This window comes from Varanus komodoensis, unplaced genomic scaffold, assembly GCF_004798865.1.
Source record: "Varanus komodoensis strain SLA01 unplaced genomic scaffold, ASM479886v1 scaffold103, whole genome shotgun sequence".
NCBI lineage: Eukaryota > Metazoa > Chordata > Lepidosauria > Squamata > Varanidae > Varanus > Varanus komodoensis.
Window position 1 is genome coordinate 378,001 of NW_025335283.1, and position 22,463 is coordinate 400,463.

Here is a 22,463-nt window from a genome sequence, read left to right on the forward strand (position 1 = left end):
GCAGCCATTCCTTGCTTTTCCCGAACCTCCCACCACCTGTTTCAAGGTGTGGACTGTTCCTGGGCCCCTTCTTATAACTCAGCACTACCTACATCGGCCCCTTTCCTCAGGCATGGAAGCCAGTCTTGGGGCATGCTACACATTTCTCCTCAAGAGCCACGTCACACGGTTCTTTAAGCACTCTTGCTTATTTTCAGTTTGTCAACAAGGTCTAGAATTGAATCTCCTGTCAAAGTGTTTGCCTCTGGCCTGAAACTGATGTGGGCAAGGGGCTCTGCCCACGGATGCCCATGCCCAGACGCCACGCCACGCCACAGCCACGCAGCACATGCGGCGCTCCTCAGCTGCCTGCCTGCCTGCCCACCCAGTGCGCTCTCTGCCAGCCTGTGTCCTGCCAGCAAGAGGGCGGTTGGCAGTGCTCCGGCAGCCAGGCGTCGCGGGGGTCCCAGCGAGCTCCTCCAGCGTTGCCCGTGAGGACAGGCCTCTGAGCCCAGGAGCCCCACTTCCAGAGGCCTCTGAGCCCAGGAGCCCCACCGCTCGGCGGTGGAAGGGGCCGCTGAGGCCACAGGACCCTGCCCTGTGCCCTAGCTGCTCGGCTGCCCACCCGCCTCTCGCAGTGGGACCTCTCTGCCTTGGTTCTGGCCCAGGTGGGGAAGAGGTGACCACCACGCCGAGCCGTGCCGTGCCGTGCCGTGCCGCCCTCAGGGCAGGGCTGGGCTGGGCTGGGCTGAGCTGCCCACTTACTGCACGGCTCAAGCTCCACGCTGCCTTTCCTCAAAAAGGGCCCTCAAGGCAGCTGGCCGCGGAAGGAGCAAAATCACGTCCCGGTCCTTTGCTTGTTTGCTTGCTTAAGAAATAAAAAGTAAACAGCCTGCAGGCAGTCAAATGCGCCTTCGGCCACAGGCCGCCTTCCGGGGGAGAGCCAGCGAAGCCCGCCCGCCGGCCCGCCCGCCCGCCTGCAGAGGCACGGCAGGGGAGCCTCCGGAGACAGCGGGTCCGCATCGATGCGCCCAGCAACCGCGCCTCTGGAGGCAGGGGAACGGGCAGGAGGGCCCGTGGGAGGGAGACCCTGCGGGGCGCAGGAAAGCAACCCCCCGGCACCGGGCACGGGGCGGGAGCCCGGGAGGCCTGCCTGCCAACGGCTCTGCTCTGCCCGGAGCGCGGGCTCCACGTCCCTTGCCCGGGCCGCCGCAGGATGGGGCGCGCGCGAGGAAGCGCCGCAGCAGGATGTGGCCTCCAGCAGCGGAATGGAGCGGGGCAGAAGCAGCTGCCCTGCGGGAAGCCTCGCTCTCCCCCGTAGCCCCTCCCCCAGGCGCTGCGGGCGGCCTTCCCCAACCTGCAGCCCCCGCGCAATGCTGGACGGCAAGAGCCAGCGTCCCTGAGCATCGGCCCGGCCCCGGCAAGCTTCCCGGCCACAGGAGGTGCCGGCACGGAGCGCGGGTCGGGCGCCTTCCGCTCTCACGCCGGGCCGCCGCCGCCCCGTCGCAAGCCTGGCGCCCGGGCATCGCGCGCAGCAGTCCCGCCGCCGGCAGGGCGCCCCCGCGCTCTTCGCTCGCACTCTGCACATGTTCAAGGTCCAGCCGCGATCCGCGGGGGGCAGGGCCGGAGCTGACTAGCAGCCGCCCAGCCCGCCGAGCGCAGCACGTGCTCCCACCCGCGCCGCTTAAAGGGCCGCCCGACGGCCGGCGCGCGCCGGATTCGCCCGCGCCCTGGCCGGGCTGCGCTACGCTGAGCGCGATGCGGGTCACGCCGGCCCCGCTCCCGGCGCTGCTGCTGCTGCTGCTGCTGGCGCTGCTGCTCGTGGGAGAGCCCTGGGCTCGCGCGCCGTCGAGCCGCGCCGCCTCCTGCCGCCAGCAGCAGCCGCCGCCGCCGCCCCACCGCCGGCTCAGCGGGCGCGAGAAGCGGGAGATGCAGCGCGAGATCCTGGCGCTCCTGGGCCTTCCGGGCAGGCCGCGGCCCCGAGCGAGGCCCGCGTCGCCCTCCCGGCCGGGCGCCGGCGCCGCCCGCCAGCAGCCGCCCTCTGCCGCGCCGCTCTTCATGCTGGACCTGTACCGCGCCGCCGCCAGCCAGGACGACGAGGGCGAGCGCGAGGGCGAGCTGGGCGGCCCCTGGAGCCTGGCCTGGGCGCGCGGCCTTCCGCGGAGCAGCGCCGCCGACGGCGCGGACACCGTCATGAGCTTCGTCAATCTGGGTGAGTGCCGGCGCCGCGCCGCGCGGGAAGGCGCTCGCGTGGGGAAGGACGGCTGGCGCGTCGTCCGGCGGGGCCGCGCGGGCAGGTCCGCGGCCTGTGCGGGCGAGCCTGTCCGTCCCCGGCGAACCACGGGGGGCCCTCGGGCGGCGGCAGCCCCTCTTCGGTGCCCAGCAGGCATGGGCGCCAGCGGGCGGGCCAGACCCCGTGCCCCAGAGGAGACCTGCCCGGGCGCGCCGCCGGTTCCCGTCGATCACGAGCCGGGGCTGCGCGCCGAGCGCGGCGCCTTCGGCGTCGGGAGGGCCCCGAGCTCGAGCGGGGCTGACCTCGCGGGCCCGCGGGCGACCTCGTGGGGGGAGCGCCCTGCCGGCTGCGGGCTGCCCCCGCTCGGCCTGATGCCGCGGGAGCCGTTCCCAGCGGCCGGGGCAGGGCTCCCGCGGAGCGGGCGGCGGCCAAGTGGGGCCGCCCTGGCCGCATGCGGCCCGCGCAGCTCTGGCGGCTCGGAGGCCGGGGTGCTCGCGCGGCCGGCGAAACGATGGGATGCTTTCCGAGGGGGCGTTGAGTGTGCAGCCGAAGCACGTGTCCCGGTCCTTCTGCTGGTCGGAGGAGAAGCCAGGGAAGTGCCAGGACCGCGCGAGGGCCTGGGCTGGCGGGACAGTGGAGGGCACCTGCCCCCCGGGGAGCGGCGCCCCCTCGGCCCGTGCCTGCTCGGGCCGGATAGAGCTGTGTGTGCCCGGGCGGGCAGCCTTGCCCCTCGTGTGGCCGGTCCCTCCCACGTTCTGGTGTGGCGCAACACAGCAAGTTGCAGGTCTTCTATGGGCTGCTGTTTCTGGGGGGTTTTAAAAATAAAAGCTTGAAGTACAGCTTTCGCTAAGTGAAGAAATGCCACTGCCAAGCGGCCGGAGCTGTGTGAGGTGCTTCCGTGCTTCCGGGCAGAGTGCAGACCAAAAGCACGCCACAGTCCCGGCAGCAGTACAAGCCTGCTCTCCTCTGAGTGGGTTCGCCTTTGGTCACATCCTGACCAAGATGCTGCTGCTGCAGAGAAATTCTAAGGACATTTTAAATTTAGGATTCTCGCTAGCCACCCTGATTTCCAGTGGAAAGAGCAGCTGCCTCACACTCCCTGTCCCAACCACAAGAGCTGCTGAGACCAGATGCCAAGAGGAAACCGAGGTCGTCATCTGGGAGTTGCTCGTTGGCTGTGACAGCTATCTGGGGAAGGACAGAGGGCCTGGGAACCCTCATGCTGCGGGGCCCTTGGCGGCATGGCTGGGCCTGCAGCCGCAGCTCTGCTCCAGCCTGAGGCACAGCCCAGGAACTTCTCCCGCACCCGGGGCAGCAGTGGCGCCTGCCTTTCCACCTCTCCTGCAGAGAAACTGCTGCTTCCAGACACCGCCTCTGCTGCAGTCGGCACGCCTGCCTCATCACTCTCATTCAGCTGGCTTGCAGCACCAGGCCCCTCAAGCACTGAGGCTGTTGCTCTGAAGCAGTCACTGTTTCCCCAGTTTTCAGGAATCTTTTTGTTTCTTTCTTTAATTTATATCCTGACTTTCCTTCAGTAAGCCCAAGGCAGCACACATCATCCTTCTCTGCATTTTATCTCCACAGCAGCCCCATGGGGTAGGCCAGGTTAAGAGTCCATGACGGGCCCAGCTTCCTGGCAGAACAGGACTAAAATGCAGGTGTACAACTCCCAGTCTAACAGCACACCGCCTCGCCCATGGCAGTCCACAGGTGTCCTGTCGTCACACGTGCGCCAGTTCCACAAACGTCCCCAGTTGGCATCTTCTTTCTCTGCTCCATCACTCAGGGCCAATGTTTCGATTATAGGAAGGGGGGCAAGCGGCTGGAGAGCAGCACTTGTGAAAGGGACCTCGGGGTGCTGGTCGACTGCAGGCTGAATATGAGCCAGCCGTGTGATGCGGTGGCCAAGAGGGCGAACGCCACCCTTGGCTGCATAGCCAGAAGCGTGGCTCCCAGATCGAGGGCGGTGCTGGCACTGCTTTACATGGCCCTGGTGCGCCCACAGCTGGAGTCCTGCACACAGTTCTGGGCTCCACATTATGGGAGAGGCATAGATAGGCTGGAATCAGTTCAGCGGAGGGTCACAGGAATGGTGGCCGCGCTGGGAGGGATGCCTATGAGGAGAGAGAGGGAACCGGGCCTTTTCAGCCTGGGGAAGAGGGGGCTGAGGGGATCTTTTAGTGAGGGAATGTCTTGTGAGGGGGGCCGGGAGCTGTTCATCCCTGCAGTGGAGGGCAGAACATGTTCCAGTGGGGCAAAGCTCAAGGAACCAGGCCCCAGGCTGGATGTCAGGAAGTACGTCCTGATGGTTCGGACCCCTTAGATATGGAGTGGGCTTCCACGAGAGGTGCTGAGGCCCCGTCACTGAGGGTGTTCAAGGAAAGATTGGACAACAACATGTTGGGGATTGCAGGAGCAGAGCCAGCTGAAGCCAGGGGTCAGACTAGATGGCCCGAGAGACCCCTTCCAACCCACTCTGTTTCTGTTCCCAAAGTGCCTTCCTGCAGAGCCCCAGGTGGGTTGCCCCCTTGCCACCCTGGCAAGGCTAAGCCGAGCTGCCCTCCGGCGTGTGTGGGGGCACAGAATCACCATTGTGCTCAGAGGAAAGGGGTTCTTTCATGGGGAGAGGGTGGCTTCCCCGGCAACTGATGCCCCCAGGTGCGGCACCTGTGGAGCAGGCCTGCCCCGCCCTGCTGCCTGAGTGAATAGGTGCTGCCAGGTCCACACGCCAATGGCAGCAGTGCCACCGGGTGGCCTGCCTGTCAGCTTCCCCAGGGTCTCTTCCTTCCAGTTGTTTTTTGAATTGTTGGAATGGCAAGGAGTGGCTTTAGATAATATTTTGAATAAAAGGGGCACAGAGCCAAAGCAAACAGTGCAGCTTTGGACTGAGCCTCTGAGCTTCCGATGGCTGTAGCTGGTGCAGCGGGCAGCGGTCGAGACCCGAGGCCAGCTGCGCCTGCAGGATGTTGGTGCTCGGTTTGCTTCCGACCTCTGTGGACAGTTTGGGTGGAGCTGCTTCCCTTCTGTCCGTTTTAGCAAATGAAGCAGCTGGGGGGGGGGGGCTGGTGTCAAAGCAGAGTGGGCGTTGGGCCAGGCAGACACCGGGCAATGTGGTCGCCTCTTGGAGACGGCCTAATTGCTAGCCGATGGCCTTGGCCGTAGCTTCAGCGGCCTCTGGCTGAGTGGCCCTTTTTTTGCACTTCAGGCAGGAGAACAAACCTCAGCCCAGAGAGCAGAAGATTAGGGTTGCCATGATTAAGCGGGAAGCCTCCCTCCACCCAAGGCAGAGGAATGTTGCCCAAATTCTCCACATAATGGCAAACAGGATGCTGCTTTGGTGTCTGATCCTGGGGCTTCTGAATGCCTTTGGGCACAGGCCCTGAGAGAAGCCAAGGATGCTTCTCAGTGTCAGTCAAAGAAGCTTGGAACCAGGGATTTTTCCAGCTCCGTCTGTGGAATTTCTGATTCAAGGGAGTGATGTCTATGCACAAGACCCTGCAGATGCAGCAATTCCACGAGAGGACATAACAAGCAGGCAACAGAAGGCTTTATCGGCTTTGGAATTCTGTGATTTCACAAATTTTGTCTTCCTTTGAAAGACAGTCAAGTTCCTAGCTTTGTGTGGAAATGGATGGCAAATTCTCAGAGGCCAGCAGAGGTGCTGAATGAATGGGATTATCAGTGGGCCAGAGCTGGGCCTTCTCTTTTCGTGTCCAGCAGAGGTAGAAGAAATGCTGAAGATGCTGAAGCGAGTTAGGCAGGCCTGCTTACTGTGCAGCAAGGGTAGGCATGCTTTAGCAGAGCTTTTGAAATCTGGAAGCCCCCTTTACACGCCAGGGCAGCAGGGGGCCGAGAGACCTGACACCAAGTGGCCCTGCAGGCGCCTTCTGTTCCCCTGGCCAACCCATTCCTCAGCAGGAGCCCGGCCCTGCCCGCCATTGCGCAGGTGGGCAGTTCTTGGGCAAGCCCAGAGAGACATCCCGCTCTTCGCCGGGAACCCCGGGGCACAAGAGCTTATCTAAGAGCTCAGAACCTGAAGACGAGTGTTGTGTGTGCTCATCTTCAGGCGAAGCTTTGTGTTATTTTTTGGGCTAGGTTTACGCGCGAGAGAATTATTTTTGCATTTCATTCAAATATATTTTAGGATTCTGAATTCTTTATGTGGTTCAGAAGGCCGGCATTCCCTTTTAATTTAGCGTCTGAGGAAGGCACTCAGACCACTCCAAGGCAACATGGCCTGGTATAATTACAGTGGAGGCGTAATTTATAGAATAGAATGATGCGCAGCCGTGTGCATGTGCTCTCACACACAGCAGCTAAAAATACCTTGAAATTGGCAGGGTGTAAAAGGCGCCCTGTGCAGACCTGCTGAGATTTTTTTGCATTAAGCTTCCTACTAGAAAATAGAGCAAGAAACTGAAAACTGTTCCATGCTCTCAGAAGAATGAGCAGAGGTGGGTTGGAGGCTGGACAGACTGTCGGGGATGCTTGAACTTGGAGTCCGAACTGAGCAGGGGTTGGACTCAATGGCACTTTTCTGTCAGGCTGTGGGCAACAGTATGGAGATTCTGGTGCTCTCTTCTGGAGTCCGAATCTCGTGGAATCCTGAGCGTTCAGCCTGCCTCTTCTGGCTCACAGTTGTTCAATAGAACTCAGGGTTTCTTGGCCGCTGGATTTCCGCGCCAGATTGAGTGCGGTGCTTCTGCAAGAACTTACAGGCTGCAGGCTTTTCTGTTCTCACTGACTAATTGGTGGCAGGGGGATAAATTTTAATTTTAAGTAGTAGTTTAAAAATAGACTATTATTTATATCAGCTATTAATGGAAACATTGGCTCCATATAAGCACACTGGGAATAAATTTATATCGTGCTGTTTTCACTCATTTTCTGCCCGAAGCATTAAGGAGCAGCATGAATGAAAACCTTCTTCTGTAGGTGCACGAGAGGTGGCAGTTCCCACTCATGCTTTTAACTGGACTTTTAGGCATCATGAGTTTCATTTCTGTCCAGTTGGCACTTTTGGTAAGTATTTTTTAGAGCAGCAAAACAGCTGCATTTATTGTTGAAACCGTCCTCACGGGTTTGGGGAGAGCAAAGATGGTACCGTGCTTGGCGGCTGGGTCTCACAGTGATGAAGAGACAAGAGGTTAGGGAGCGGAGGTGAAGCCGTGCTGTCGCGGGTGCTTTGCCTGCACTGCAGGCATGGCGGGCCCGCTTCCCTTGCGGAGCGCTAGCGGGCTCCCGGGCATCCAGCAGGGCAGCCGGCCTGTACAAGAGCAGTGATCTCCACTCCTTCTCCACAAAAGGGGGAAGGAGGGCGCAGATGTTGCTGCAGTGCCGTTATATTATGACCCTCTACTATATGTGCCTTCCCACCCCTTAAGATCTGAGGCGGAGGTCCTTCGGGAGCCCTCCTTAGAGGAGATTAGGAGGGTGGCTACCCAGAGAAGGGCCTTCTTGGTGGTGGTGCCCCAATTATGGAATGTGCTCCTCAGAGAGGTTCACCTGGCACCAACGCTTTAGTCTCTTCAGTGTCAGGTGAAAAATTTTTTATTTTCCCATTATTTCAATGTTTAATTGGTTTTAAGGAGGATTCTATTTACTGGAATTTGATGCTGTGCTTTATTTTATTTTATTTTGTCTTGTTTTTATTGTAAAACCATCCTGAGACGCTTGTAGAGGGTGGTATATAAAAGCTTTAAATAAATAAATAAGATGGGCTGAAAGGTTCTGGCCACAGTGTTGGCCTGGAGAGGCGCTAGCAGGAGCTGCCCAAGAGGAGCAGGTGCTGTTTAGGGATGCAGGTGTTTTCTGCTGCTTTCATGTTGCTCTAAAGCACTCAAAGGCATTCGAAAAAAGCGATGACAGTGCAAACAACTTGGTTAGAAAATTAACTCAGGGTCAGACAATAAAGCACCCTTTGAAAGAACAGTTTTGGTGGCCTGTGGGGGTAAGAAGCGCCAGAGGCGAGGGGCTTCTGTCCCAGGAGCTCCCGGCTGCTCCCCGCCTGAGGACGGGGCACAGGCAGGGCCATCCCCATGCGCCCGGGAGGAGCAGCCCATCCTTCGCATGGCCCGGTGGCACGGGCAGGGCTCCGCGGAGGAGTGAGGGCGGAGGGCTGGTGCGGATGGGGTGGCAGAGCGTGAGCGAGCCCTGGCCGTTCCTGGCCCGGGGCTGCGCGCTGGCCCCCCTCCTGGAGTGATGCGGCAGCCCAGCTCCGGGCGGGCGGCTCACCCTGACTCAGGCTGGATCCCACCGGAGGAAGCGGCCGGCCCTTCCTGCCCGATCCCGCAGGGAGAGACGTCTCCGGGGAGCTCTCCGTGCCCATGCTGTGCTCCTCCCACTCGGCGTGGCCTCCAGGGACAGCTGAGCTGTCTGCCTTTCCATGCCAGGCCGTCGCCACTGATCAGGAAGTGCTCTCCGCATCCGCTCCGGGCTGCCCATCCCAGCACAGCCTTCTTCATTTTCTTTAAAAACGAAGTGAGGAGTTTGTGGCGAGCCCACTAGCTGGAACAGATTACTCTTTAGAGGGCTGCGATGCATAAGTAAAATCTCAGCATTCCATTTCGGAGAAGGCCCTCTGCAGATCACCCCCCCCCCCCCCGTAACAGCCTGCTTGACATGATGGTCACAGTTAACAAAAGGGTGAAAAATATGAAACCTGCACTGAGCAATTAAAGTGCTGAATGCTCTCTCTTAGAAACATAGAAACAGAGCGAGTCAGAAGGGGCCTCCCAGGCCATCTAGTCTGACCTCCGGCACTCACGACACGCCCACTCTTCTATAGCTGCAGACCATCTCAGTTTCATTATTGGTTTGAGGATTTTTCCTGTATATTACTTGATTAGCAAGTGAAACAGACGCAGTGACTCAAGTCTTAATCTGTGACTGCCATGCGCTCTCTGGGCTGCGCAAGCTTGGTGTCCGGGCGCTGCCGGTCCTTGCGCAGTATGGAAAGGACACGCCGTCTGCGCTTACCACCCCCAGGAGCTCCTGGCCCAGCCTCAGTTTAACGGTGGGACTCATCCAGAGAAGGCCGCAATAGGAGGTGGCCCCTCCTTGCCAGGTGAAGGGTTCTGCCGCGACACCACCGTCCCTCCTTGGCCGGTGCCTCGTCCCCTCAGTTGAAGCTTCTGCAGGGCAGCTCCTGGGCATCCTCAGACTTTGTCAAGCTTTCCTGAAAGAGTGCCCATCTGTAGCCAGGGTGGTGAGAAGCTCCAGGGACCTGCCTGGGCGCCGTTTCCTTTGGCAAGGAGCCTCTCAGGTTGAGTGCCGGTGCAGGGAGATGCAGCTCAGGCATCAGCTTGGGACTCAGAATGCTGACAGTTCCTTCCCCACAGAGACACTGAGAGCACCACGGAGGTCACCTTCGATTGCCGCTCCCTTCCTTGCCCTCGAGAAGTGGAGTGAAGGCACACTCTTCCCCAGAAGGGCTCTCTCGGCCTTTGTGCGCCACCGAGCTGGCGGTGCCCAGTGCAGTACATGCTCGTGCGCCGGGCTGGGCCTTCAAAGCAGCCACCACCCACCCGCTGTGAGAGCAAGACCTCTCCTGCTCTTCTGGAGAAGAAACGTAGGCAAAGCAGTGTACATCTGGTCAAACAAACGAGGATCAGAATAACTATAAAAGCTGGAATAACTGGAACGAATAAATATAGGCTAAAAAGCCGTAGCTACGGAGCGGAGACAAAGCAGAGATCCCCAGGCCCTGTGGAGAAAGCACCTTCCAACCGCCCCCCTGTAGATTTGAGAGGGAGCATTCCAGATCAAACCAGCAGTCCCCTCCCCTCCCGGGGGTCCTGTGCCCGCTGCCACCGGAGGTCCCAGGAATGCAGAGCCACGGAAGAAGCGCGGCCAAGCCCTTTCGGGCAAAGACATCACAGGATCCAAGTTGAGCACAACCACCCGGGCATGTCAGGGATGTTCTAGGCAGCATTCTTAGTGTACATGTGGTGATGGGCAAGCTCAGGTGGCTGGTGAGCGCTTTGCATGCAGTGCGCACCCTACAAACCCATCCCCACAAATCAGGAGTGGGCAGGGAATGTATCTGGCTGCACTGGCCACCTACCCTGTGCTCCTGGCGGTCGCCCGGGCAGGCAGCGGCTGCTGACCGTGAATGTTCCAGAGCCTTACCTGTGCTTGAGGCATAGGTGTGCAAGCATGCCTTAGCCAGCCTCCCACTTCGGAAAGGAATGCAAGATCCAGGTGAAACGAAGCGTGTGGGTTGGGTAGGATCTGCAATTATTTCCTGAACTAGCCTCATTATAAATAATTTCAAGAGATGCTACCAAGTGTAACCATGCATGTTTTTTATAAAGTTGGTGGCGGCAGTATAAAAGTGTGGGCTTCACATAGAACTGGGAGAGTCCTTGCTTGTGCAGCCCCCCCCCCCCCCCCCCCCCAACCAAAAAAAGTGCATGGTCAAATTTGGCCTGAGATCACCAATGAGAAGGGCGGGGGTTGCATTCTCTGCCGGAGCCCCTCTCCACCTTAGCCAGGAGCATCTTGTCCAGAGCGGTTTCCCAGAAAAGCTCCACCCCCACCCCATCATTATAGGGTGCCCCAGGCAAAGGAGCAGCTGCCTTCAGCTCCCCGAATCCCACAAACAGGGCTTGGTTTGGTTTCCAGCTCCAGCAGTCTCTAATGACCACCCTTTGCAATCCCCCAGGTGAGAAACTCTCCCTCTTCCTCAGGAGGAGGCGGGCAGGGCTTGGGGCATTGCTGGGAACCAAAGGAGGGCTGCAGCTGAGTCAGCCCTAGCAAGTGTGCGCGTGAGCATGGGTGGAGTGCCTTTCCCTCTCACCTGATATCCCACCCACCCCCTGCTCAGACTGGAATTAGTTCTGGTTCTGGAGCAGGTGCTGGTCTTCCGCTCTAGCATAAGCACCAGAACCCTTTGGACCCCTGAGGCCAAGGACAGGAAGCTTGTCTCCATCCACCCACCAGACGAAGACGCAATTTGTCCCGACCTCTTCAGAGGCTGTGTCTACCTTTATTTCAGATGCGTTTGTACCACTCAGCTATTAAGCTTTTCCACTGCTCTTTACCTTAAAATGCTAAAGCAACTGCTGTTCGGCCAGCGGCTCCTCCTCGGAAGGCAGATCAAGGGCCCCCTGAGCGCAGGAGCACGGTGGAGCCACCCCTCTGGGGGGCCTTCCGGTGATTGTGTGCAGGGGGAGCTGGCCCTGCAGCAGGTGGCAGGGGGGCACGAGCTGTCCTCAGGAAGCAGGTGGGCCCTCCAGGCTGGCAGCAGGCCTGGGATTGCCCCCTGGCCTCGGGGGCACTGCTGCGAAGGGTGCGGGCTCCCTCGGCCCCCAGTGCAGAAGTGCCGCAGGCACCCTGGCTTCATGGGCCTTTGGGCAAGGCTGGGAGCAGAGCGCAGTGCTGCATCCACCCTTTCCCAAGAATGCCTCTGGGAGCCACGGGGGAAGGGGCCTGGCCTGGCCGCATCACTGGGGACCCGCTGCTGTGCTCCTTCTTTGGCTCGGGGAGCCCCCAGGCGGGGCCGGGCAACTGCTGCCACCCCACGCCTTGCTGCTTTGCAGGATGGTGGCCGTCTTGGCCGCTCTGTGATGTCATTCATCACAGAGAGTCAACCAGAGGTCGTTGAGGCCCCATCGGTGCGGGTATTCAAGGACAGGCCGGACGTCCACATGGTGGGCATGTCGTGAGCGGAGTCGGCTGGTGCGGGGGTCAGACTAGATGGCCCGGGAGACCCCTTCTGACTCGCTCTGTTTCTATGTCATCGTCACCTCTGCGTCACCCTGTAGCCAAGGGCCTGGCATACAGGATGTGAGAAGCTGCTTTCAGGGTCCAGGTTTGAGAGCAAGCGCATTTGCTTGCATCACGCATTCCTTGCTCCATATTGCAGCTGCAGGCGCCTTATGATCGGGTCTCGCCGTTTGGCCCAAATTATTCCTGTGATGTGCCGCGTAGATGCTGATTGAACTATTCAGTCTTGCACATTTAAGCACATGAGAAGTGTGTTGAGGAACTACAGAGAGAGATGTTCCGCTCTGCTCGTTTGAGGGTAGAGAACACAGATTGCCGATGCCCACGCAAGCGGATGACTCTGCTGCTGTGCACCCATCCTTTTCAGTGGAGCTGGACAGAGATCTCTTCCACCCGAAGCCTTACTGGAAAGAGTTCCGATTTGACTTGACCCCGATCCCAGCGGAGGAGGCAGTAACAGCAGCTGAATTCCGAATTTACAAGATGCAGAGCTTCAGCTGGCATGGCAACCAAACCCTTCACATCAGCATCCACGAGATCGTGCAAGAACACCGCAACAGGTGCGGTAAGACAAGCCTCTTGCCTTGACGTGCAGGGCTTTCGCTGCAACTGGCTGCAACGGTCACCAAGGGGAACGGCTGCACATGCATTAGCACGCCATCCGGGGACACACCCTCGGGCAGCTTCCACCCTTGCTAGTGAAATGTGCAGGAGGAGCCTCGGATGGGTTTGTCCCATTTTCTCCTGTGATTTCAGTTATTTTAAGCCATAAAAGTTCTAGATGCCAAAATGTTTGCGCAACACAATAATGCCGCATAAAATATGGGGAGTGGTTTTTTAAAAGCTCATAGGATGCACCAGGGCATGCGTGTCGTGTATCAGTAGAGCCAGAGAAAAAGAAAGTTGCAGGGAACAAGTGGCAACTGCTGCAGAAACCCATCGCAAAACCTGCATAATGTGGGGAGGTCCTCTGTGCTTAAGTGCAAAAAAACTCAGACATCTTCAGCCTTGGATTTTGCACAAGAGCATCGATGGGGTCATGGAAGCTGCTTTATGGATGCCCTAAAATGCAAGTGTCCCATGACCCTTGGGTTGCCCGTACCCCTCCCTGGGCCACCCCCAGGTCAACCTTGATGTGGCGTTTTCATTAAGCATGCAAGGCTTGCTTGTTTAACGAAAACACCTGTGCTCAGCAAAGGTTGGCCCACTCACACACTTGGCCCAGAGGGAAGCATGTGCCTCTGATCTGCTTTTTGTGGGCTGGAGAAAGACAAACTGGCACTCCAGAAGTTTCGTTTCAGCCAGCCGCACTCACGCTGCCTTTTCTGCTGCTCCAGGGAGTCAGAGCTGCTCTTCTTGGATCTCCAGGACTTCCAAGCCCAAGCGGAGGGCTGGCTGGTGTTTGATATCTCAGCTGCCAGCAACCACTGGCTGTTGAACCGCAGATACAACTTGGGTTTGAGACTTTATGTGGAGACAGAAGATGGTAAGGTCGATGTGCCATTTTTGGCCACCTTTCTCTTGGGGATCCTGTTTCAAGGTTCAAGTTGTGCTGCTGATAGCACAAAGTAAGATACAAGCTCAATCAGGTAGTGCATATAACAACGTAGAACGTGAGGTTTTGCAGAGTTCAGGTTGCTACCTTTGCGCTGCTGTTTTTCTGCAGAAAAAGTGGCTCCACAAATCCGTCTACATTATATCATTCCAGTTGACAAAATCTATATTATTAATTCAAAAGTAACTTTTCTTATCAACTCATTTATTAATCCAATCAACATGGACCTCTGCTACATGAACCAGAAGCTTTCTTCTTATAGTTTTGCCTCTTATTGCTTGCTATTCAGCACAGAATTTTACAGAAATCTGGTTGTTAGTTCTTGTCAGGATTAAATTACTAGTTTCTGTTTGTTAATTTTAAAATTACACACTGGTGCTATTTTATAATTAAAAGTGGGGTAATAGTGATGGGAAAGAGCCTCTTCAACAAAAAGGGGAACTAAGGAAGGGGCAATTTCATAATGCCACTAAAGAAGCAGCAATTAGAAGGGCAGAGGCTGCAAGGAGGAAGCTTCTGATTAAAGTTCTGTAGCCCCCAAACCAACCACAGTGTTTTGCCAGGTGAGTGAGGAAAAATAGTCACAAATCCTGTCAGAAGGAAGAGAGGAGGAGGAGGAAGCAGCAATGGTGCCTCAATTTTCCTTTGAAATGAAGCCTGAAGGAAAGTTCTCTGCCCCTCGCAGCTCACTTTCAGCCGGCTGAGGGGGATTTTGTCCCTTCCAGCGGCAGGCGGCTTCTGCTGCAAGAGGGGGAACCAGCAGAGCCGAGCCGCTGGGCACGTGCGTCAAGGCAGAGCGTTCGTGCGGCAGGGCCGTTCCCAGGGCGTCTTGCCACGCCTCAGTCCTCCCCTTCCTAATGGATTTCCTGCCATGGCAAGAACGACAGAAGGCACGGTGGAAGAACACAGGAGGGTTGAGGGTGCAAGCCGACTTCGGGACTCCTGTGGAAGGAGGGGGAGAGTGATCAAGACCTTGCCTGGAAGGTCCTGCTGACTCACGGGCTGTGGGGAGGTGCAGTCAGTCATGGCCCCCAAACTCGGCAGCCATGCCTGTTCACCTGACCAACAGCAGCATTCACATGCAAAAAGGATGTGGGTTTGGGATTTTACAGGGCAGAGCATCGATCCTGGACTAGCAGGCTTCCTGGGCCGCCACGGACCACGCTCCAAGCAGCCCTTTGTGGTGACATTTTTCCGGGCCAGCCCAAGCCAGTCCAGGACCCCGCGAGCAGCCAGACAGCTGAGGAAGAGGCAGCACCAGAAGACGAAGCACCCCTCCCACGCAAACAGGCTCCCGGGGTCATTCGGTAAGGGGCCGGTGGGGGCAGCCGCAGGAGCACATGGAAGGACAGGTGCCCACGGGCCGCAAGAAGCATTTCCTGCTGAGCCCATAGACCGGGTTTGTGTGATGTGACAACTCCGCATCGGTTGCACCGCACAGATCCGGACTGTTTTCCACATGGCGGTTCAGTATGGGGAGGAAGGCACCCTGACAGCCCGTGGCGTGTGCTGGGGATCATTTCACCCACAATGGACTGGCCTGCCAGCTAGACCCACATGGTGAAGAGAAGGGGTGAGCCCTGTGCTCCCCATTACTGGCCCCATGCTGCTCTGCCCCCCCCCCCATCACTCAACCTTCTGTGCTCCCTGCAGCCCTCCTTCACCCGTTTGTTTGGAGAGTTCTTTTCACAATCTCCAGTTTGACAGGCAGCGACTGCCCCTTGAAATTACTCAAGCGGCACCCTGGAGGGGGTGCCCCTGTTTAAAACATAGTGCACCCAAAATATGCATTCTGTTCCACATTTTCCTCTGAGCCACACCTGCTCAAGCGCGCACTTCTGTGATCCCCACAAGGTGGACCTCTCCTGGGAATGCCGAAGTGCAGTGGGGGCTCCTCAGGAGCGTTGACCTAGAGAAGCTGCCAAAAGCTTCATTTTCTTCCTTTGGCTTCCCTTGATAGCTGTCGAAAGCCAGCCTGTCCAGGGAAGCCTAAGTTGTGCCTTTCATTCGTGAAAAGAGGGTGGCCACTGGTCCACACTCTTCTGCGAGGCCTTTTGGACCTGGTTCTGGGCAGGGTTGCCTCGCAGGATTCCAGGTGCCTGGCCCGGTGGTCAGGCGTGAGCCACTCTGCTTTCAGGGGTGCGCAGAGGATCGGCTACATGCCAGACCTCCAGTTCCCTTTTTAAGGTCTTTTCGGCCCGGCCCTCAGTGGTGTTTTGGCGGGGACCCATGCAGGCATGACGAAGTGCAGAGGGGAGGGGAGACGACCCACAGAGAGCCCAGTGCTCGGTCGAATGTCCCCGGGAAGTTTCACAAGCAGCCTGCCCTGTTGCCTCATTTGCAGGGCGGGTTGTCAGCCCGTCTAACTCAGCCGGTCACCGGTAGGTAGGTGCTGCATTCTGCAGCCGCTGGAAGGCTGTGGCCAGTGCGTCAGCGGGTGGGCACCAAGGCAGATTTAGGGGTTCCCCCAGCCCCTCCCCACCTCTGGAACACGCTGTTCACAGGACACCGGCTGCTTGGTTTTAGAGACGCACTCCGGTGCGTGCCTGGGTGGCCCTCAGGCTGTGCGCATTGCCTTTGGCTTCAGAGGTCACGGGTCCCCCCTTCCCACATGGGCCCTTTTTCATTTCCTCAGATGACGGCCGCGTTCCCGAAGGGAGGCAGGTGTGCAGAAGGCACGAGCTTTATGTCAGTTTCCAGGACCTTGGATGGCTGGTAAGTCCTCCACAAACTATCCCTTCTGGCTTCCCGGCAACACTAAATGTGGAAACAGGAATATTCACACGGCCGGGTGTGTGCCGGGAGGGTGGCGCAGAGCCCCGTCTCAAGGGGTGCACCCTGCACAGACTACCCAGGCCTTGGCGTGGCCCAGCCTTTTCCCAGGGGCGTCTCCCACAAGCGGAGGGTGGGACAGGCTGCGGGCGGGCAGCCTCAGCTACTTGCTTGGAGGCCCGGCAGTGGGACGGATTTCCGGCCAGGCCATGAGTGGGGCCTGGTGTGGCCAAAGAAGCTGCGGGCCCCGGGCCCCTCTCAGCCCCCCTCCCTTTGCCCTTTCAGGACTGGGTGATTGCCCCCCAGGGCTACTCGGCGTTCTATTGCGAAGGAGAGTGCGCCTTCCCCTTGGATTCCTGCATGAATGCCACCAACCACGCCATCCTGCAGTCTCTGGTCAGTCTTGCGGGGAGACTGCGAAGGGGTTCACCACACTGTGGAGACAACCGCCTGCAGTGGGCCGGGCGGGGCTCCTCAGATGGGTTTTGCGCCATCAGTTTGGGATCCTGCTCCTAAGAGGGTCTGTGGGTCAAGGCAACAGCAGGATGCGGGTGTGTTTGTGCAGCCCTGGATCCTCATCTGACAAGCGCCCCTTTTTGGGAAGACACGCAAAAGTGCTAGGGAGCTGCTTCGAGAAGTAACTATTTGCTGCAATAATAGTAGAGGCCCATTGAGAGAATTGGCTACCTGCTTGTGGAGGGAGTAAGCATAATATGCAAGCCCAAGAACCTTTTCCAACACGTTGGTATTTTATGCAGTGCTTTAGCTAAAGGCAAGACTGCAATGCAGTGAAGTGATGCAGTTTTGCAGCAGTTCAAGACTAAGACATTTGCGGGGGCTTAAGTTGCTCCAGTTCGCACCTCAAAACACATCTTATCTTCAGGCAGGGTGAGGCGGTGGGCACCTTTCCACGCTGGCCCTGCCCAGGACACCCGTGGCAGCTGCAGTGCCCGCCTGCATCAGCAGCGCCTTTGCAACTCTGTGTAAGGGGACGGGCCCAAGCGGGGGTTGGCAGGAGCTGGGCCTGCAGCGCCAGCTGTGTGGGCCCAGTGACAGGCGCCTTCCCCACGCATGCCCACTGCCTCCCCTGGCACGAGGGCGCCCCGTCTCTGGGGAACGTGGGGCAGCCACAGGCACAGGGATGATCGCTCGGAGGGGTGGCCACACGAGCCGCAGGTGGTGTGCTCCGACCCACCCACACGGCCCCGGCTGCAATCAGGGTGCCCCCCCCCCCCATGGGCCTGACCAGGGGGGCCTGGCCCGGCAGTGCCACGCTCGCTGGGCGGGGGACACTGCTGTCAGCCCCTCTCACAGGCACCTATTGGGCCCGCCTTGCTCGGCACTGGAAGGGCATGCGAAGACACCCCAATCCCGACCCGTCAGTCCTGGCCTTCCAGAGATGGGGCTGTGAAAGAGCTGCCAACGGAAATGGCAACTCGAGCGGGCAGCCATTTTCAGATAAATATTTTTGCTAGCCCTAACCAATAATGTACTCACTGAAATGATGCACGTTTGCCATATAACTAAATATGCCTTTGAAGCGCTGTGTTTCCCTACCTGAAGATGGGCTGTGGGGGAGGTGATGCAGGTGCACTTCACCTGTGGGGCCGCCAAGCGACGCAGCAGAGGCAGAGTGCTGCCGGAGGGCCGTGTTCTCATGCAGTCTCCCGCCTCTCCCGGCAGGTCCACCTGATGAAGCCGGAAGCGGCCCCCAAGGCCTGCTGTGCCCCCACCAAGCTCAGTGCCACCTCCGTGCTCTACTATGACAGCAACAACAACGTCATCCTCAAGAAGCACCGCAACATGGTGGTGAAAACGTGTGGCTGCCACTGAAGGCCCGTGGGCATCTGGTTGCCGCCGGGTCAGAGAGCACAGGGGGTGGCCAGAGGGGCTGGCGCAGAGGCGGGCAACAGGGGCTGTGAGAGCCCCGTCCGGGAAGCTGCGTGTCCTGGAGGACCGAAGAACCTCGTGACTGCTTTGCCTGATCGTGGACTGACATGGCCGGCAGCACCCCTGCCCTGGGCTTGGCTGGAGGTTGGGGGTGTTCATATCCAAGCAAGCTGGACAGTCCCACAGCTGACGCTTTGCCAAGGAAATTAAGCCTGGCCTGGCTGCACAGACAGGCCGGCTCTGTTTGCTGTGCCACTCCTGGATCCCGCTCTATAAAATGTAGATTAAATGTAAACCCAGGCAAATCGAGGGGCTTCTTTTGCACAAGTTTGCTCTAGTTCATCCCCAACACAACCAAGATTTTGTGAGGACCAAGTCTCACTCAGCTCAGCTGCTTGGGGGAAGGAAAACTGGGGAGGGACCCCCCCCCCCCAGGATCCTTTCCCGGGCGCCTCTGCCCATCAGCCAGCCTTGTTCAGCTGTGTTGGTGAAAACTGTGCCCCTTTTAGTGCCTGCTACTCCCAGAATCCTGAGCTTCTGTGCAAACGAGTCTGGCTGAGCAGCAACACAGCAAGGAGCAACAGCTGGACGACCCTTTCTTGGGCAGAGTAAATACATTCGTTTAAGTAGCGTGGCTGAAGGTACCATGAGGTGGGGCACCAGCAACTCGGTCCATTCAAAGACTTGATGTGCAGCTTTGCTCTTGCATGCCACAGTGTATATTACCTCCAGATTTTCTCACGAAGCAGCAGGCTGTGCTACCGAGTTAATGGGATGCCTGCGTGTGGCACAGCTACCGAGCGAGCCGATGCTCACCCAGGAGCTGCGATGGGTCACAGCTGCCTGCCCAGGGGACGCTGGCCACCTGTGTCTGCAGCGGCACGATGCCTGCAACAGCGCTTATGTCAGCATGCAAGCCTCATGGGGGAGGCTTACCCATGGCACAGTCTCCACTGAGGGCCTGAGCACTGCCACCATCATTAAAAAGGCACCCTGTGGTGCCAGGAACTCGCCAGGGATTGTGCTCTGCTTCTAACAGGCTTACCTGCTCAAGAGCATTACTTTCAATGCACCTGCATGGTGCTTTGGTGCAGCTTTTGCAGTCCGTTCAAGGCCATTCGGGTTTCTCCATCACATTGTGGGTTTGTTCAGACAGACCCTGGTAAGCTCACATGATCCTGGAGGCTGAAAACATGACAGGCAAGATACCTTGTATCATAAGGAACAAAAGGCTGGAACATTAAAAGGAGTAGCAGCCCCCCAAGGCTCATTTCAAAACTCAGATTTCAACTTCTAAAATTATCCAAGTCATGATGATGTATAACACACTTAAATGGAATGATATACATCAGTTCTGGAAAGATGAACAGTTTAAGCAATAAACTCAAAAGTATTAATCTTGCTTCTGTATGTATTTATTGCAGTTGCAATAGCTGTGAAACAACATGCAAGCCCCCAAAGCCAGCCCCATAAGCTCCCTGTTGCACCTTGTGCTCCGGCTCCAAAAGCCTCACAAGGAAAAGTGGCTTGTGCATTCTCATTCCCTTCCAGAATTTTCTGTTCTTGAAAGGGCTGCTCTGCAGCAGCATCCAGTGAAGTGAGGAAATCCAGACAGAAATGCTCACCCTGACAATGCCAATGAGTCTGGAGAGGTTACCAGCGGCTACCAGCTTGCAGGCCGTGTGCTCCCTCCTTCAGCAGAAGTGGCCCGCCTGCACACACTAGGTGCTGAGGAGCTGGGCGGGCGGAGGGCTTGCACCCACCCTGCTTGGGGGATCCTGTGGGCAGCTGCTTTGGCACCACGTGAAGGGATGGACTGTGGGCCACCCTGAAGTTTGATGACTGCAGACCTTTCTCCATCTGGATGTTTCACGTGAGTGTGACTGGCCTCTTGGAAGCATGCCAAGCCAGTCTGGGCCCCTACGGCTCTGGACATGACAGGTCACAGCCCAAGGGCAACTAATTTCTTCTGGCACTTGGTGCAACGCCTTGAGCCCAGGAATGACGCCAGCCTCAGACTGCCCTGCCTTCCCGAGAAACTGCCGGAGCCCCCAGGCAGCTCCAGTGATTTCCAGGCTTACCGACTAGTCGTGGCAGGCTGCCATGTTATGTCCAAGCGGGCCATTTTCTGTGATTTGCTTACTGAACCTGCCTGGGCTGAGCTCTCCAGAGCCGGGCACCCGAGCCCAGAAGCGGCAAGCGAGCGGCTTGAAAGGAATGCCAGAATGGCTGGCCGCCTCTGCCGAGCTCGCGTGCGGCGCCCCCTTGGGCAGCTGCCCCACCGAGTGCCCAGGTGGCACGCTCTCTGCAACCTGGACCACTTGCAAACCCGTTTGCCACGGCCACAGTCCCCCCCCCCCCCCCCCCCCCTCTCCCCCCCCCCCCCCCCCCCCCCCCCCCCGGTCATTTCTCAACACACTGCCTGCTGGCCAGCTTGAGGCAGGGACAAGCCAAGGGCGCTCCGGCGCCACCCACCCCCTCGTTGCCACCCTTCCTCTGCTTATGTTCAGTAGAACGCAGCTTAAGCACAAGCCCAGGGGGGGTTGCAGGCTGCGCTCTGGGGTTCGCCACAGGAGCACCGTCTGCCTCTAAACCCAAACACGCCCTCCTCTGTAACCGGCTTTCCTGACCCCTGTGCTTCGCATGGCTCCAGCAAGCAGGTGCTCGCTCTTCCTCCTGCAGAAGAGGAAGGAGACATTTTGCAACAGGCACACTTGACTCAAAATAATTGCACATTTGTCTGAAGCGACCCAGGGCATCTCCCTGAGCAGAAGAGACGCCGCTCCCCCCACACCAAAATCCCTCTGCAGGCCAGGGCGCTTTCACGGAATCCTTGCATTGCCAGTTCTGGGGGTGGGGGAGTTCCCGTGCTCCTTTGGTGTACCGGAACAGCCAGTTCCTTACCTTTCTCAAAATCGCACGCCCAGGTGTACCACCCGTTCCCGGGGAGATGTGTCCTCAGCTTGGCCCCTCCATCAAAACCTCCACTGAGCCAGGCCCCACAAGGCCAGGCCAGGCCCTCCTGCGACGGGCCAATGGCCCACTTGAGTCAGGCACTGCTCCCGGGTGCGATTGCCCCTGCAACCCACAAGCAGCCCTCCCGGAGCGGCTCAGCAGAGGCGCTGGGCTGCCTTGGACACACGGGCTCATCTTCAGCCATCTGATTAAGCTGGAAAGGAGGTCAGCACCACTCTCTCTCTCTTCTTTTTGCCTTTCTCTTTGATGAACATAATTTCATGCATGAAAAAGGCAGTCTTCCCTCTCATTTGTCCTGTCGGCTTCTCCATGGGGTATTATTATGCATTTACGCCAGGATCACTTTTTGAAAAAGAGGAAACAGGGCACACTCTGCTTACTCCAATTTTCATCCCTGCTCTTGGTAGGATTTCATCAATACTTGGGAAAAAGGATCGAAGTCAGGGCAGTTCACCGCTGGGAGTTTGTTGGGAATGATTTGCACTTGGTGGGGCAGAAAACAAGCCCTCGAACATCTCTCTCCTCATGCCCAAAGACATTTAACTGACACTACAGATGAGTTCACACAGGCAGCAAGCATAGCCAGCAGGGGGTTCCCTATCAAAACGGAACACTTAACCATGGAGACCCTAATGCTGAAGCGACAATTAAGGATGGGCCAGAAATCAGGATGCAAAACCCTGGTTTGCTCCATAGAATCACAGAAGAGCAGAGTTGGAAGGGGCCAGGAAGGCCATCGGGCCCAGCCTCCTCCTGCTGCAGGGCACTAAGTCACACCACCCTACTCAGAGGGCTGCCCACTTCCGCCTTGAACGCCTCTGGTGTGAGAGCGCCTGCCACTTCTCCAGGCAGCTGGTCCCGCTGCCGTCATGCTCCGACATGACCTGGTTTGCACAAGACGCTAAGCCACACTGGGCACAACCTGTGCAAGCCTCAGCCCTGCCCCTTCCTGCCCTCCAGCGCAGCGGTGCGTTCTGTTCTCAAGAAGCCAGCCCGCTATGTCCGAACCAAGGCATGCGGTCAGTGCTCGGGCTCACACACCGTGCAAGGAAAACATGCCACAGTGGGCAGGGGCTCCTGTGGCTTCTGAACCTGGCAAGGGCGGTTTAAAAGCCATGCTAAAACTTATTGCTTCTTCTAGGGTGTCACAACGAAATGCCCCCAGCAAGGGTAATTATGCTAATTAGGAAGCTGGTGGGCGACACACACAGGGGCACGTTTTCCCTCTATGACTGTGTGAACCCTGGCCATGAACTGTTTTTGGTTGAAACAAACCAGGATCATTAGCTACCGTTTGAATGTGGCTTGTTTCAATAAATCAAGGCTACA

The 22,463-nt window shown here is 58.0% G+C and overlaps 1 protein-coding gene across 1 annotated transcript; it reads left to right on the top strand.

Annotated features, from left to right (window-relative positions):
* Positions 1 to 1,737: 1,737 nt before the first annotated feature.
* On the top strand, positions 1,738 to 18,101 carry BMP8A (bone morphogenetic protein 8a). Its single transcript, XM_044419479.1, has 7 exons — positions 1,738 to 2,191; positions 12,309 to 12,501; positions 13,279 to 13,427; positions 14,609 to 14,803; positions 16,132 to 16,211; positions 16,554 to 16,664; positions 17,952 to 18,101. Exons 1-7 carry the CDS (start codon positions 1,738 to 1,740, stop codon positions 18,099 to 18,101), a joined length of 1,332 nt encoding a protein of 443 aa, XP_044275414.1.
* Positions 18,102 to 22,463: the final 4,362 nt, after the last annotated feature.

Coding starts and splice junctions, on each gene's coding strand:
- BMP8A (XM_044419479.1), top strand. CDS start 1,738: ATGCGGGTCACGCCGGCCCCGCTCCCGGCGCTGCTGCTGCTGCTGCTG. Junction 13,428..14,608: donor TTATGTGGAGACAGAAGATG/GTAAGGTCGATG, acceptor GGGATTTTACAG/GGCAGAGCATCGATCCTGGA. Junction 16,665..17,951: donor ACGCCATCCTGCAGTCTCTG/GTCAGTCTTGCG, acceptor CTCTCCCGGCAG/GTCCACCTGATGAAGCCGGA.